General features: G+C 36.0%; 1 protein-coding gene across 2 annotated transcripts in view; it reads left to right on the forward strand.

Annotated features, from left to right (window-relative positions):
- Positions 1-16542, forward strand: part of ATRNL1 (attractin like 1) — a 431847-nt gene that overhangs the window by 375618 nt on the left and 39687 nt on the right. For both annotated transcript variants that reach the window (XM_066554160.1, XM_066554162.1), the window contains one exon: positions 4495-4609. In XM_066554160.1, coding sequence (XP_066410257.1) covers positions 4495-4609 — 115 coding nt within the window. The remainder of the gene's footprint in view (positions 1-4494; positions 4610-16542) is intronic.

The raw sequence follows: 16542 nt of genomic DNA on the forward strand, positions 1-16542 counted from the left end.
AAAAAACAGAGTTAATCTCTGATTTCAATTCTGTTTTAAAAGAAAGTGGCCACAACTACAATTTAAAAACCTAATTTGATGAGAATGTTTTGGGAACAGCTACTTTGATTAAGCTCTAAAGCCAGGGCAGCTGCAGGAATGACAGTGAATCCTGAGCAGGCATTGAAGAGACCAAAATGTGCCTGGCAGGTAGAGACAACTTTCAAATCTTGGGAAATTTTTAATTCTAATAGTAAAGCTAACAGGTTCTTGAAGCTTTTGGATTTGCATGTAGGCAACTTAATTTGACCAAAATCCAACCTGGGTACTCAAGTGCATTTTGGAATCTGAGACTTTTGTATCCCAAATAAATCATGTAACTCAGAAAATAACCAATGAATTTAGGAAAAGCACCAGAAGCTTAGAGCAAATGAAGATGTGAATACTTGTAATATAACAGTTTGAATTTTATGTTTCCTCCTTTTCTGCATCTCTTACCTCTTCGGAGGACACAATCTTTTTTTTTTTCCCCCCATTTTTTCTCCTCTGAAGTCTTCCACATTAAAAATCCAGAAAAGTGGCTGTTTACATTCTGAGTCTGGTCCTAATCCTGTTGCAACAGCAGATTTGATTGTTTATTTGCCAAGGTATTTAGCTTAGTTTGTGTGGAATTCACCAGATTAATGCTGTTTTAATAATATGATTAAAAACTGAGTTTAAATTGGCATAAATAATTAATACAATAAGAAGTATGATTCAAGCTTTTTCTTAAGAACTGAAGTTTTATTTATAATGAATTCTTGTAAGTACTACCAAGACCATTTTAGTTAGGAAACATTACAGTGATTAATGCATAGCTGTTTGCATTTTAATACTTGATTTATATGTCAGATCTGTATTTGTGCACACTGTCAAACTTTATTCTGTTCTTGTCAAAATACTTATTGCTTCTGACAGGTGTAACATGCTCACATTAATCCTTAATTCCTTGATTCAATTTTCTAATTGCTTTTTTGGCATGAGTTTGCAGCCATTTAGTCTTATGTGAAGTATTTTTCTTATGGTATAATAATGCACTTTTAAAAATTGGATGCACCTAACTTAGACTGTTGCAGAAAATATATAGAGGGATATTACTTAGTACTGAAAATCAGAAGTTTTATAGCACATCTGAGAGGCACCACTTCTTGGAATACAGATAGACCAAAACTCTTTATACTTTCCGTCTTCCTGTAGTCACAATATTAAATATTTTCATAGATTCAGATCAGTGCTGAAGTTTCAGTGCATTTTGCCCAAGGAGATACTGAGCACTTAGAGCAGCTCCATGAACATTCCCTCAGTCATTGTCCTCCTGCTCTTCTCACCTCTTCAGGTTTTTCCTCTCTCATGTCATTGCTTGCCACTTCTGAGATCTCTTAGAATTTGAGACTGGACACTGGACAAGTTCACACAGCACCATTAAAATCCTCCTGCTCTCTGCTGCCCATCCCAACCACGAAGGGGACAAAATCCACTTCCCAGCTTCTCCTTGGTCTGCATTTCTAAAGCTGATCAACTCTTTTATTCCCAAACAGACAAAATAATGCAAGATTTGCAGAGGTTGTCAATGCTTAAAGAAATATACTCACCTCTTTTCCTGCTTTCTTTTATAAAGCATGAATATGGCATACACTGCCATATGTTTTTTTTGCCAGCAATGGTAATATTGTCATCTGTTGTGTGAAGGAAAATAAATTATTCAGCCCAAATCTATTTCTTATTGAAACAGATCCAAAAGGATCTTCCCACAGCTTGGTATTTCCTCATAAACTCACCAGGCAGCTGAACTTTGGCTTTTTAGGACTTTCAGGAAAATATTGGGAGAATGTAGAACCTTTTCTCTAATAAAAATCTAGGAACCTGTGAAGATGACTCCTGATACTTATTTTCTGTGAATAAATGCATGAATACACAGTTAAATTGTGGATAAAACTTTTTTTTTTTTAATTACCTGATTTAATCCCTACCCTCTCCACTTATTTCTTCTTTCTATATGCTCTGGGTTACTCTTCTTTTTTCCCTATCAATATTAATAATATATGCTCTTTTAATCCTTTATCGTTCTCTGCCACTTTCTTTTTCACCTTCCCAGCTGACACGCCTCTTTCTGTCATAGTGTGTATATAAAAAGGGATGATAGGAGTAAAAGTTTATCAAAGAAGTGTTTGTTTGTTATGTCTTCCACTGATAAACTTTTATTAATCTGTGATTGTCATTTGAGGTTTTGACAAAAAATATAAGTCACTTTCTATACAAGGGGGGGAAAAAAAAGATAATTCTAGCTAGTAAATCATGGTAGCTTACTGCTTTGGGCAAACAAACATGTACCTTATCTCCTCCAAAAAGCCCGTGGAAAATGCATGATAAATGGCACATTTCAGAGAACATGTTATGTCCCTGTGAAATAACTTTGATTCATGGTTATGTATTTATCTTTAAACAACTGACAAACCTTAGGCTATCTAAATTATTATCATTTGCTCTATGCTACTGTGTTAGTTTGCTAGGGAACCTGAATGATGTGAAGTTAAGATAAGACATCTTGCTTCTGCAGTCTTAATTTTTTTATAAAGAAAAAAAAAGCACAAAATTCTTACTGTATTTTATTTTTGGATGAAGTCCTTTGAAGGAGTATTTATCAGAAATTATTTCCTCCAATTGTGTTTTGAAGAGCATTAGTATAAACTTCAAACAGAGAAGGATGGGGCCTGTTGATCAAAGGGTTCATATTATACAGCAAAAGAAAATATCATCATGTGGATTTATAAGAAAGTAATCACCAAATTAAAAGTCATAGCAGTGAATTTGTTCTTTTCAGTTGTGTGACTGCATAAAGTTTTCTGAATTACATTTTACAATGAAGATTTCATTTCCTTTGTGTTTTCAAATATTTGTTTGATTTGCTGTTGTGACAAGTCAGGAATGTTGACTTAAAGGCTCTATTGCTTGCATTAGTAACACCAGCTGGAGCTTTTGGGGTTTTCATTTTCTGTTTTATCATTTGGTAAAGGTTTTGGTGAATGTAAGTTGTCATTCCCGATGACATGGCATTTTTAAATTAGATGTCATTATTTACTCAAGTTCTTCAATGGTGTAGCTTTAAAAGAATCTACAGAAATGCCTTTTAAATATGACCATGAAGTAAAAAAAAATAAAAAGTATATTTACCTTTTTTTTCACTGAGCAGTAATAAATGTTGGTTACTTGGAGGTAGAAAAATAGAGAATTATTATTGCTTTACATGATGGAAGTGCCTTTGTTTTCCTTATATCAAGTACTTTGCAGTGTATTTAACTTGACTAAACTATCATTTTTTTCTTAGAATACTGGAATCAGTTGACATTTATGTATACATTGCATTTTTTATGTAAATAGAAAGTTTTCTGGCTTTGAATTTTGAATCCAAATGTTGAACTCATATTTTGCCTTGGAACATGACAGACATTTAGAAAATTTGCAAACAGAAAAAGAAAGAAATGATTATGCTGATTTTGACCTAATGTTTTTAGGAATATCTTTAGTGCTTGACTAAATGTTTAAGCTCTCAGAAGTGAAATGCCTATCTCTGAGTGAACACAAAGCTTGGGAACATGGAAATGTGGATACATTGTAAATTTTCATCTTAAAACTTACTATTCTATGCCTTTGTGGACAGCTTTGCTTTGTTTTCCCAACTCCTACTGTCCTTGGTACATCAAGAACAATTAGTTAGCAACCATTTAGTTGAAAGCTAGCTGCAAATTTAATTATCTATATAGTTAATGAGAGTTTGGTAACAGCACAAACCCCCTGCCATCAACACCACTGCTATCATAGATTACAGAAGAGAAAGCAGGGTGATTGTCATACAGGCAACATTTTCAGATGGTTTCTGAGCATATATAAATATAGTTGCACTGCACCTATCTTTTGCATATGCAAAAAGAATCAGGAAGGTTCTGCCTTGAAGAAATCATTTCCTTAGCAGGACAGGCAGAGAGAAGGCAGAATTCCTGGTCTGGGGCTCTCAAGAGGGATTGACTGCCTTTAGCTATTGGTATATAGTGTATATTTGCACTCATTTTATAGTTTTGGCATTAGGCAGACTAGGTGATGGATGCTGTTGAAGCAGAATTCTTTCACATGGATACTTCTTAATAGAGATGGGGAAGTTGGCTACTCTCAGATACCGATGTATATATCAAAAGGTTTTGCTGTTTCCTAAGCTTTAATTTGATATCACTACATTTAGCAGACTATAAAATTCAGTAAAATTTTGTCCTTCTGATGCTTTATTTTTTGTTTGGTTAGATCTGCAGCGTGGGCTGTCAGAACCCATTTTTAAGTCAATTAACATGGTTCAGACAATCTGTGGGAATGCAACAGAAAAAATATCTTCCCACTATTACACTGTTCATTAAAAAACCCTAAAGGTGCATGAGTGAAAATGGAATGGGGATCTCAAAGGTTAACCTGGGTGTTTTCCTTCTCCAGGGTGCTCCTAAGCCGATTGCCATCGAGCCGTGCTCAGGAAACAGAGCCGCCGTCCTGACGGTGTTTTTGTGCCTGCCCAGGGGACCATCAGGGGTTCCTCCACCTGGGCAGTCAGGTAAGGCTGCTGGGGGGCCTGTTGTGTCTGTCTCCTCTTATACTCTCTGCCTGGGCAAAATCACCCTCACAGATCCAAAATAATGGCACAGCAGATGGATACAAGGAGCTGCTTGGTCAAGCTGGTGTTAAGTTTAGCCCCAACTTCATTTTTCATGGGAATTTGGTGTCATGTCCAAATAAAAAGCCCAGTGATTAAGCCAGCCACATTTCATTAGGACTTCCTGAAGCAGTACTTGTGCATGTCAATATGCTCCAACATTGTCTCTCAGGGAAAAAAAATTCATATGCAGCCACTTCTATGGTTTCAGTTCAAGCTGCTGTAAATGAGGCTGTACAGGGAATACCAGTGAGTATTTTCACTTCAGGCTAAAATTTAGTGCAGTCTAGTTTACACCATAAATCCCAACACTTTGCTGGCTGGGACTCAATTAAAACACTGCTATTTCCCAGAATGCCTGTCAGATAAAAACTGGAATTGTGTGAGTGAATGCTTCTATAGGGAGGTGTTCATTTAGGAAGTGATCCCAGCTCATTTTAAAGTAGCACTTGCATTATCTGGAAGCACTTCTTGTGGTGACCTATCTTCGCTGCTAGATCATTGTACGAAAACATTCTCATAAAATACTTCCCAAACAGGAGATACCTACCTGCACCTTTAAAATTCTTTGAATAATTGCCTACAGTGATGTGACACAAAAGAGCCGTGACAAGAAAGTGTGGCCAGTAATGTGACACTGCACATGTGAGCAGTTTACTCATTCAGACTTCACTGCAGCTGCAGCCAAGATGAACACCTTTGCAAGAAATAGTAGACTGCATGGTATGTGCCCGAAATGCAGGAATAAACCAGAAAATATGCTTTCAGGCAAACTTTTATCATTAAGAGCCAGAAAAGATATCCTTTTAACCTTCAAAAATCCATTTAAGAGATTAAAAAGTATTGAGTAATGATGAGGGCAAACTCAGTTGACTTATGTTGGAAATAAGCTCAGCTGGGTGTTCTTCCTTTGGCCTGATCACTATCTGTTATTTATTTGGGAGTTTTAGTTCATTTTTTGAGGGTGAGGGGTGTTAAATTTTTTCCCTCTGAGTTCTGAGATGAGGACTTAGTTCTTAAAATGCTGTTTATGGCTTGGAATATCATTTTTGGAAGTGCTATGAAAATAAAAGTGTTACTGATGCTTTGTCAAAACCATTTCCTGGAAGAAATATATAAATGTAAGTGCTCTGAAGAGAGCAATGAGAGAGTAAGGATGTTTTGCTTATTCCCTGTTCATGTTTCAAGGAAATGAAAAAGAAATGAAGGTGTTTATAGTCTTGCAACAAGAAAAAACATTATGAAAGGAAATTAAAAGTAATTGTTGAAATTGAAGCTTAAAATGTTTTTGGAGGGACTATTTTTGTTTTTTTCAAATTTACCTATGATGTGCATCTTGACAGTAAAAATGTATTCGTTTACGTTTTTTATAATCAGCTTCTATTTACCATATAAAGAACTCTCTGAAAAGTAATTGCTGACCTTTGCTGTGTGTAAGTCATGGAAGTTATGGGTGTTTAGAAACAGGACCTGGGTTCAACAACACACCAGTTGTGTCATTCTGCATGTTTCTCAACCTGTGAAAGAATGTGCCTCTTTTTAAACATGTTTTTTATCCTCCTGTTATGTTCTGTCTTCTCATTGCTTTACCCTCCACCAGCTGTGTAGGCATATATTTGGAATGCTATTCTTCCATGTGCTATTATGGTACCTGTCAGCCACTTAGTGTTTCAAAATAGGTAAATTATTTAGTCCAACAACTTTCACTTTGTTCAGGGTCAAAAGCAAATAGAAATGCTTGAGGTGTTCAGCCAGCAGAGTGTATTAGATTACGTGGCTATATACATTTTTTCTTGTGTATGGTGACTTTTGGTGCTCATGGATTGCTCTCTGTAGCCATGCCTGGGCTGGGCAGGAGCTATTATGCAAGTTTGTTGGCATAGCTGTAGTTCTGCTCACTCCATTCCTGTCCTGCAGCACCCTGGGCTGCCTGGGAGCAGATGCTGTGAACACTGCCAAGTTTTTGGAAATGATGTGGAAACTTTGGGCAACACACACGTTCTCTATGCAGTTGGCTTCCCTTATGACCTAAGTTAGACAAAACCAATGATATAGAGGTGGAAGTCGTGTGTTCAGTAATTATGTCTTGCCAAGTAATATTAGAATCCTCTATTACTCGCACACAGCCATTTTCCAGCTCGTTGGGATCGTTCTAGGGTAGAAATGACAGTGTGTCAAGCACCTTTGTTTAAATCATACCTCAAGGATGCTCATTCCCAGTTCACATTGGGAGAATGTGACATTTGTTCCTTCTGTGCATACATCCCAAACATAAGAAGGGAATGCCTGTATTTTTATTGTCCTGCATTTTCTCCAAAACTGAGGAAGAAAATTCTTTACATAAATAACTAATCTATGCCCCACTGGAGCTCTTAGTTGTATACGTAACTTTTTAAGCTCTGATTTTGAGTTTTCTTTTCTGAGTTTTACATTAACAAATATTTTGTTGAAAAATGTCTCTGAATGTTCAAAAAAAAAAAAAAAAAGAAAAGACAAAAAAAAAAACAAAAAAAAAACCAACCCAACAAACCAAAGAATAAACTAAACCCTAATGTAAAGGTTACTCTTTGTGCAGCATATGTTCTATACTTCACCTTTACCAGCAGCTGGAGAGAAAGTTGAAGCTACAGATGGTGGGCTTTGGCCAAAGGCTATGCATGGCAAAAAACTTCTCTAGGAGAGACCATATGTCCCAGTGCAGGTCTGTGTGTTCTCTGCTTCCTGCAGAAAATACTCACAACTTTACAGACTTTCAATAACATTGTTTAGCACTCAGGCCTAGTTCTATAAGTTAAACTACTTAAAATTAATCTGTGATTTAAAATAGATTTTATACAGATTGATCATGTAGACTCAGTCAGAATATTGATAAAAACGAATTTATTGCAAAAGAAAATAAACACTAGTCATTGTGATTCGTGTCCTAAAAGATATTTTCAATGACCCACCTATTTTTAGAATTAAATATCCTGAAGATCTGGAAAGTCACAGAACATTGTCATCATGGTAGGTTAGGTGTTTCATAGCAGACCTTACATTTTCTTTTGGGTGCAAGCTAACAATTCAATTATACTTCTCTGAGATAACTGAAGTAATTGCTTTTAAGTGAAAGAAATTAGAGACAAAGTATAAATTAGAATGATCGATGCAAAACATTAAGTTAAATTTCTCAGTTTGGATTGACTGATAGAGTGTGTGGTTTCTTCATTCTTCAGTTATCTCATTCACTGCATTGTACCTGTGTAATGAAAACAAAATTAGAGGGTCCAAAAAATAGCAATTGTCTGTAGGGTTCACATGTCTATCAGTACAAATGCATCGGTGTAGTTCATATGTGACTTGCAAGTTTTATGATGCACTGGAAGCTTGAGATCATCTTTTATTGCTGTAGTGTCTGACCCCATGATTTAAATAGCTTAAACTCTTCTTAATATCAAAACAGATCTAATAATGAGAGCAGCTGCTTTAGTTCTCTAGAAAGAACTAAATTATACATTGTAAAGGGGATTGAACAAAACAAGTTAGACCAGAAAAAAAGAGGATAATATACACCTTAATGCAGAAAAAAGTGCCTATGAATTATCACCAGTGGAAGGCCCAAAAATAATTCCTTCAAGGTCTTCATACAGCTCTGGTGATATATTGGGCAATACAGAAAGAATAGCTTGGTAATGTGATAAATTCTGTTAAAAGACCTGTGACCATGTCATCATTACTACTAAAACCAACTAAATCCCATGCTTTGAGGTATTGAGTTATTGTACAATAAGTTTATAAAACAATGCTTGCATCATTCTGGGATAAGGCCACTTTGTGCTGTAAAGCACGAAGACAAATGAAAATATTAAACCATTTCAAAATAATTCAGAATCAAGGGGTGTAATTTCTGACTTATTTACAGGTTATTTGACTTTCACACAGCAGCACTTGCCTGTCTACCAAGAGGGTAGAAGTGATAGAACACCCAGTAGAGGAAATTCCCTATTGAGGCAGTGAGCTGAATGGTCTCTTCCTTAGTAGATCTTTTAACACCTCCATGGCTGTGACAGGATGAGGTGAATCTAACTTAAGCCATAAAATAACACTTGGAAATTGAATGGAAGCTGAAATGGAAGACTGTGTGCAATATTCCGTTGTTACAATACAAATTAGGATGGCAGGCCTCCAAACAGTGATGTCTGAAAGTTCCTGTCTAATATCCTTGACTCAAAACAGAATTTTGTGTAATTCTGGCCACACACACTAACTGTGGTGTTCAATCCTACTTAAGCGACAGTAGGATCACAGAATCAATAAAACTACCATGCCATCTGCCTTCCCTGTCCTCACCATCATAATGAATAATGGCTCATTAAGTGTTCTACAAGACAATTAGCTCTGGTTGAAAACAGTAACAAGGCTTTCCTGATTGTATTTATAATTTTCTCTGATTAAAATACAAAAAACCTAATGCATATCATAAGAGGCACATTAACATAAATATGAATTAACTAATAGTTTTTATAGAGTATTATATTTAATTATATTGCTCAATTTTTTTGACCCTTGGAAACAAAACCGTAGCTTATGGCTTTTCATTTGTAGAATGGCTTCATATGTGTTCCTATCTCAGTATGCAGAACTGGTTGCAGACATACACTGGGGCATGTAAGTCTCATGAATTTCTACCTCCTAAAAACTCATTCCATTGCACAGTCCTTTCATACTTGCAAAATAACCCAATAAAGTCAGTAGTGCTACAAGGATGAGTATAGATTTTTCTGTAGAAAAATATAAGTAAAAGTTGTAGCAGAAAATACACTGTCATTAAGACACACAGAGGAGGGTTGAATCTCTGCTTTATTGAAGAAAAACTGTAAATACTGAAAAGGGGGAGAAGAAAAGTGAGGGTAGACATAGAAACGGGAAGATATTCACAACTGATTATTTAGATTCCTAAACATCTGAAAAAGAAACCTAAAATTGATATTGCAAAAAGAAAAAGGGACTCTGAAAAGTGATAGATGTCTAGATCAGAATAAACATACTTCTGCATTCTGTTTTTCCCAGATGGCTTATCAGGCCCTACAAAGTAAGGTCCTACTTTTTATTTAAGCAAACTTATTTCTGTGCATCATGCTGTTGTTTGCCCCATAGCAATCCACATCTCTAGATGGAATGTTGTCTCTCCTTTGTAATTTTGGAGACAGAACTTGGCTTGCTTTCATTGTTTGCTGTTTTATGGACATTGATTCACCAAAGTACATTTTATATTTGTAATCTAAAAGTACTGTTCAGATAGGGTAAAATGGCATGTAAACAGAGAAAAGATTATAAAAACATGAGGAAAAGTAACTATACAACACCTCTAGAAGAGACACCTCCATCCATCATGAATAGCAAGATTTTTCAAATAATGAAATATCAAAACAAAAACATCTCAGTTCTCTTATTTCCTCTGAAGTCCCAACATGCAACTGGAAATAAGTGAAAGTATATATTACACAAAAATGGTGCAGATGTCTAGAACCTGTGTTAAAATACAAGGGTGAGTCAGACATTTTATTTATTATGCAAAGTTGCACAGTCATGTTCATTTGATCAGAAGCTCTAAAGATAAGCTGAAATATTATAAAAGACTCAGTGGGGAACAGAAATATTTGAGTTTCCTTTTACTCTTTAGATTGTGTGAAGACTGGATTTAATCTTTCTCTTTAATCTAAGGTACACCTAGAGCATTTTGTATAGAAATGTAATTTTGGTAATTTGTTGAGGGATATTCCATATTAGTTACGAACATGACGCCAGTTAAATGCTCAAAAGAAAAAAAATAGAAAACATTAACATTGTGGGAGAAAATCAAAATAGTCTTTGTAAGAGTTTTAATGACTAGAACTCAAACTAAACTCCTAATTAGTATATTAAGCAGTATCTTCAACTTACTGGCAATGAGAGACTGTAAAATCTGGGGTTCTTTTCAGTTAGCTGGAGATGCTTAAGGAAATAGCTCTAAGACTTGATGTAAACTAAAATCATCTCTTCCCAAGATCATTTTAGTGAAGGAGTTGCTTCCTTTTGAGCAGTAAGGCCTATTTTTGGAGTGACTATTTTCTGCCTAATTCCATCCTTCTGCACTGCATCAAATGAGGGAGCAGACTGTGTTTATAGTATTGACACTGTAAAAAGAACACAGTGGTAAGTGGCAGATGGTGCTGATGATTACTTAAAAAAATATTGATGGCAATAGCAAAAACAAAGGAGATCATAAGACCTGCTAGCCACCACCACCCCTACTCCAGCCCAAACCCAGAGCAGTTACTTCTGCAACGTGCAGGATAAAGTTTACTTGGAAAGTACAGAGGTTCCTAGCACAGAAGGCTTTGTAAGTGATGAAGAATGAGGTATTGATTTTGTCTGCTCTTTTACAGAATTTTAGGTGGTTCTGTAATGAATTAGCTTTTACATCATTCTAGCCATACAAATTTGATTCCTTTAAATTCTGAAGAATATACTTGGAAAGGACATAAACATTTTAATATGAAGAACATGCAGTATAATGCTAGCAATGTGTCTTCCACACATCTTGGCAAAAGTAACTTATTGATTGGACAGTAAAACCTGCATGCTGTGGAGCCATCAGCTGAAAAAGGTAAAAAGATAAGAAAAAAAAGAGAGAGAGCAGGAGAATAGAGGAGGTGGAGATGGTTGTTTTACAACTTTATCACTGGATTTGCTGCCCTAGAGGGACTCAATAAAATGAGACATATTAATAAAAACTGTTAAGTACTGTGAACATTTCTTTGACAACTAGTTATTCATTTTTCAATCCAAAACTGTCACTGTTTCTTCAGAGTATTAGAAATACTTTTTTTCTTTTGGGGTTTTTGCAGTTTTAGTCAGATAAAGGGAACTCAAAGGATGTCTGAAGAGGGTGTAAAATTCTGAACACTGTGAAGTGTAAGTGCAGCCATGTCCATCTCTTCCCCTGTGTGGGGAGGTTGTCTGAGCTGTCGTCAGGTTGCATCCAGGTGACAATTTAGTGGTTTCCTCTCTCCTGTTGTCATGGGAATGGAGAAGCGGTGATGAATGCTCATGGTGCAAAGCTTCTGGCCACAAACAGATGCACTAGGATCCAAACCTTCTGATCAAAGGCTCTAACCTGAAAAGAAACTCCATCCTCAGCCATACCTGCCTGCTCACCATCAGCTGCAGTACCTGGGGCTCTGCTATTTTCATCCATCACCCACAGTGTTTTAACACAGCAATCAGATATTTTCTCCACCTTCATTTTGCCAAGGTAAATGAGGTCTGCTCTGAACCTGCTCTTCAGTCTTCTGAACACCTTTGTAGTGCTTTGTCCCAGTTTTAGCCTCAGTTCATCTCTTTTTACCTTGCATGACCAGGTTTGTACTCAAAGTGCCATGTGAAGGTCCATCTGGCGTTGCCCTGTGGCATTAACATTTTGTTACTCTATTCCTTTTAACATTTACTTTTTAAAAACATTTTTCCCCCTTTCCAACTTGATATTTTTGCAGCCAACTTACTTTCTTCCTTGAACTGTAAAGTCTTAGAGTATAAGTTTCTTTTTTTTTTCCAAAATACATGGCTTTGAATTTTCTTGTTCAATCTGAGTACATGTATATTCCTCAAGTTCTTGGGGTCATGCATCTCTTTCTGGATTATATTCTAAGCCTTCTCTGTATTGGTGATACATAGTGATGTTTGCCATGATTGAATTTAATTACATTAATGCCTAGCTCTTTAATGAACACAAAAATTAACAGTAAAAAGTTTGGAAACAGTCTTGTTTCCATGTTACACCTTCATCAGCCTTCTTTCTCTTCAAAACTATTCTTTCTCTCCTTCATGCCATTATTCACTCTCCATAACTCCTTTATCTTCTTTTTTGATCATTTATCTCTTGATAAATTTTCACATTATAAGATCTCAGAAATCTAGAAAATATTCTGCATACTCTTTCAAAGAAAATCATCTAACTTATTCTAGAAAACTATCAGGGGATTCTGGCATAATCTTTGATGAAATGTTGTTGCATTTTGACTTGATTTTCATTTACCTGCCTTTAATTATTTTTTCTGGAAAAGTACCTCATAGAGTCTGATTAATAGATCAGTAAATAACTGAATATATTTTTCCTTGAATCTAGACAATATTTAGTTTGAAAGAAACAGCAGTTACTGTTCTCAATTTGTATGCATCTGACATGACAGATTATTAAATTTCCCTGTTATCAGCCTTTGTTTTCTGATATTCTTACAGAATTAGTGTTCTGATTACCCTAATGTCATTTCATAAAACTTCTGTTTTGTCTGTTTCCATATCCTCATTCCATTATCCATATTGATGGTACCCTCTTTGATAAACATTATCTCCCTCCTTGAAAACCTTCAAATTCACTCCTGGGACAATATCTAGAAAATACTTGATCTCTCTTCATTCTTTCTATGTAATGACTCTGTCCTGTTTTGGTCTCTCAGTTATATGCAGTGAAAGTCCTTGGATGTTTGTTTCACTAAACCTCTGCAAGGTGTAACTCATCTTGACTTTTGACAATTCTTATTTGGCTCTTCTGTGTTTTTGCCTGCAAACGACAGCCTACTTTGTTACTTGATGCTTTTTAGCCATTTTCATAGGCTTTCTGAATTTAAAAAGCCCTAAACTTAGGTCTTCAAATTTGATTGTCTCCCAGGCAGAGCCTTAGGCCCTTTGGAAGGCTAAGCTTTCCCTGGTTGAAAGAAATCATAGCATGCTTTTCTGCTTTTGATATGAATGATACAGATGTTGACAAAGGAAAGGAAAAGAAAAAAAAAATTATAAAGGCAACTAACAAACATGGGAAGTTCTCACTTCAGAATTTTGCTGCGAGAGGTTGTACAAGACTTATGTAGCTTTTACTGGAAATCTCACGGGAAAAAATATTTTAATATTTTACACAAATGGAAACATTGATGCTCAGATAATGCTGTAAAGAAGCATCCTGTTCTCCTTTTCCTGGCACAAAACCACAGGGTTTCTTCTTATGTGGAAAATGGGCAGCAGGAGGGCCCATGTGAATGTACACCTCAACCTAACAGAGCCCCCTTTTCAATTTTGTGCTCTTAAAGTTTGAGAATTCAACAGATGTCTAGTTAGAAGTGCAAAATTAGGGAAAGTGAACAAATCCCTGTACAAGTGGTGCACTGGATGATAAGTGTCCTTCCTATGTGAAATTGGTGGTTTGGTTTTGTATTCAGTCAACACATATGATGTGGAGCAGATGGCTTACAGCTAAATTAGAACCATAAACCTTTCAAAGTTAAAGTTGTATATGAATTAAATCTTTCAGCAGGGGTCCCATCACTTATTTCTCCTTACTCTAACATTGAATCCCTGAAAAAGCAGATTTTTTTTCTTTAATCAATAGAAATCAATCTTCAACTGAAAATAATTACACTGAGATCCGTCCTGATTCTTAGTCCTGGCATCATGGAAAGTTTCATTCATTACTGGGACAAAGCAATTGCCCATAATCTACCTTCCCATGTTTATTTTATCACACTCTTGGAGTAAGATGCTTCTACTGCCTATTTTTGGGTTAAAGCTGTCCAAAATTATACAGAGACCAATCAGATTTATCATTCTTTGGCGTTTGATGGCATCCATCTGTTTATTTACAAAGCTGCTAAAGACTTATTGAGTTACTAGACTACAGAGAAAATAAATTGAGTTATCATATGTAGTTAAATTCAGTCCTTGCATCTGCTGTCTTTACAGCCTGTATGGTGTTTTCTGAAATTACACTGGCTTGCAGACCCAGGCTTCAGGAATACATTTACTTCACAGCCTTTTTATGCCATTTCAAGTGAATTTCTAATGCATGAGCAATTTGTGGTTCAGGAAAATGTTGACAGAAGAATGTCAGGGCTTTCTGTTGTTAGCAGTTTAAAAGCATGATAGGGACGGTTCTTACTTGAAAGTAGCTCTTAAAAGTTTGGAGCTGTTCAATTTCTGGAATAATTTGATCTAACGCCTTTCAATCAATATTGCACAACTATTGTAGAAGGCTTTAGAGCTTATGGGCACAAATGAACTAATATTATTAGTAAGTATAAAACATTTTTAGGGTGAAGGATGGGGAATGAACTCCTCTTGTGCTCTATGTATTCAATTACTGTTGCAAGTACAAACGAATAGAAATAAGGTTTAAAGTTCAGATCTTTCTGTTAATAAAACTGAATAGAAAAATGAGGATATACATCTTAAAGGAATACTTTAGGGGTACTGTGCCTCTTAAAGGGATACTTTAGTCCCTGTAGTTCCATGAGTTTGCAACAGTGAACTCAATTATTGCCCACATCCTTTCTGTGTGTGGATGAACTGCTCTGTCACAGTGAAACCCTTTTGAAGGAACTGGTCTGAACTCAGCAAAGATTTAACTCAGAGCACCCACAGGTAGCTGAGAGCCCTGGCTTTGTGTTAACTAGGTCATGATTATGAGAGAAGGGTTAATGCTGGTTGTGACAAATCTCTTACTGTGATAAATTCTCAGCTTCTCTTATTTGTATGCCTTGCATAGTTCTGCTTCATAATTTTGGAACTGAGAGATATAGGGAATATATTCCAGAGAGATCCACGTGTCAGCTCCTGTCCTGTAGATGCAGGTCAGTGGTGCCTGTGCAAGCCCAGGGCTGTGTTCTGCTTCTCCATGCACCATCCTTTGGCATCTCAGAATGGCACTGTGCCCGCACACGGCACCAGCTAAATGGTGCATCCACATGACTAAGTCTTTGTGGGACATGAAATGGGGAACAGTGTGGAAACCACCAAATGCTGCTTAGGGAATGATTTGGATCCCAGCAAGGCTGTCAGAACTTGTACAGCCTGGTGAATCATGCCTGAGTGCAGAGCTACTTAAAAAATTTCTGCAGGATGCACTACTCTGTACTAGCACTAGATGGGTGGGTTCCTCTCATATCACATCTGCAATTCCTTAGGTTAAAAAATAATAATAATAACATCAACAAAAAGGTTGGAAGTTGATTTTTCTTCTGCTCTTTCTTAAAAATACAGTAAATGTGAAATGCTGCAGAAACAATGAGAAGGAATACAAAATTAGCAGGTTCATAAAATAAAACCAGTCTGTTAAAAAGAATTATTTAAAAATAATTCAAAAGTAAAAATCCAAGGATCAATTAAATCTATTTAAAACATGAAAATAAGTAAAATATAACATGAGATGAAATTAGGCTTCTCTGAATGTTATTGGACCTGGCAAGTGAGTCACACACTAAACTGCATATATTTTTCATACTGGAGAAAATGAGCTCAAAAATTACTGATAGCTTGTTAATATTGGAAAAGGACAGACAAAATAATCCATCCAAAAGAGGGACATTTTAAACTAGTACCTGTGTGTGAATCACTTCTAAAAGAATCCCCTCTTTATAAACCTACTGTTTCTAAAATGTTTGGGTCTGAAAAACATTAGTACTAAGGGAATCCTCCAAATTCCTAAGCAGGAAGTATGGATCTGAACGGTAGCTGAAAAATACTCTTGTCACTTTAAGTCTTTCTTTTCAAGAAGGTTGTCTTGAGCGCTCAAAACATGCTAGGGTGTAAGAGAAAAATTAAAAAGAAAATGACAATGGCAAACTATATTTAGGGTTGAGAGTGACTCAACATGAAATGATGAAGGAAAGTTTAGAATGACAGCGTAGCTATCTATCTTCATTTGTACTATTTTTATATATATATTTATTACTTATAATTCATGATCCAGTGATACACAATCTGAAGTGTCTTCTATCAAGTCCTCAGTGTCCTCAGCTTCTTTTGAGTGCATCTGACTATAAGTG

Source organism: Molothrus aeneus, chromosome 8 (assembly GCF_037042795.1).
Source record: "Molothrus aeneus isolate 106 chromosome 8, BPBGC_Maene_1.0, whole genome shotgun sequence".
NCBI lineage: Eukaryota > Metazoa > Chordata > Aves > Passeriformes > Icteridae > Molothrus > Molothrus aeneus.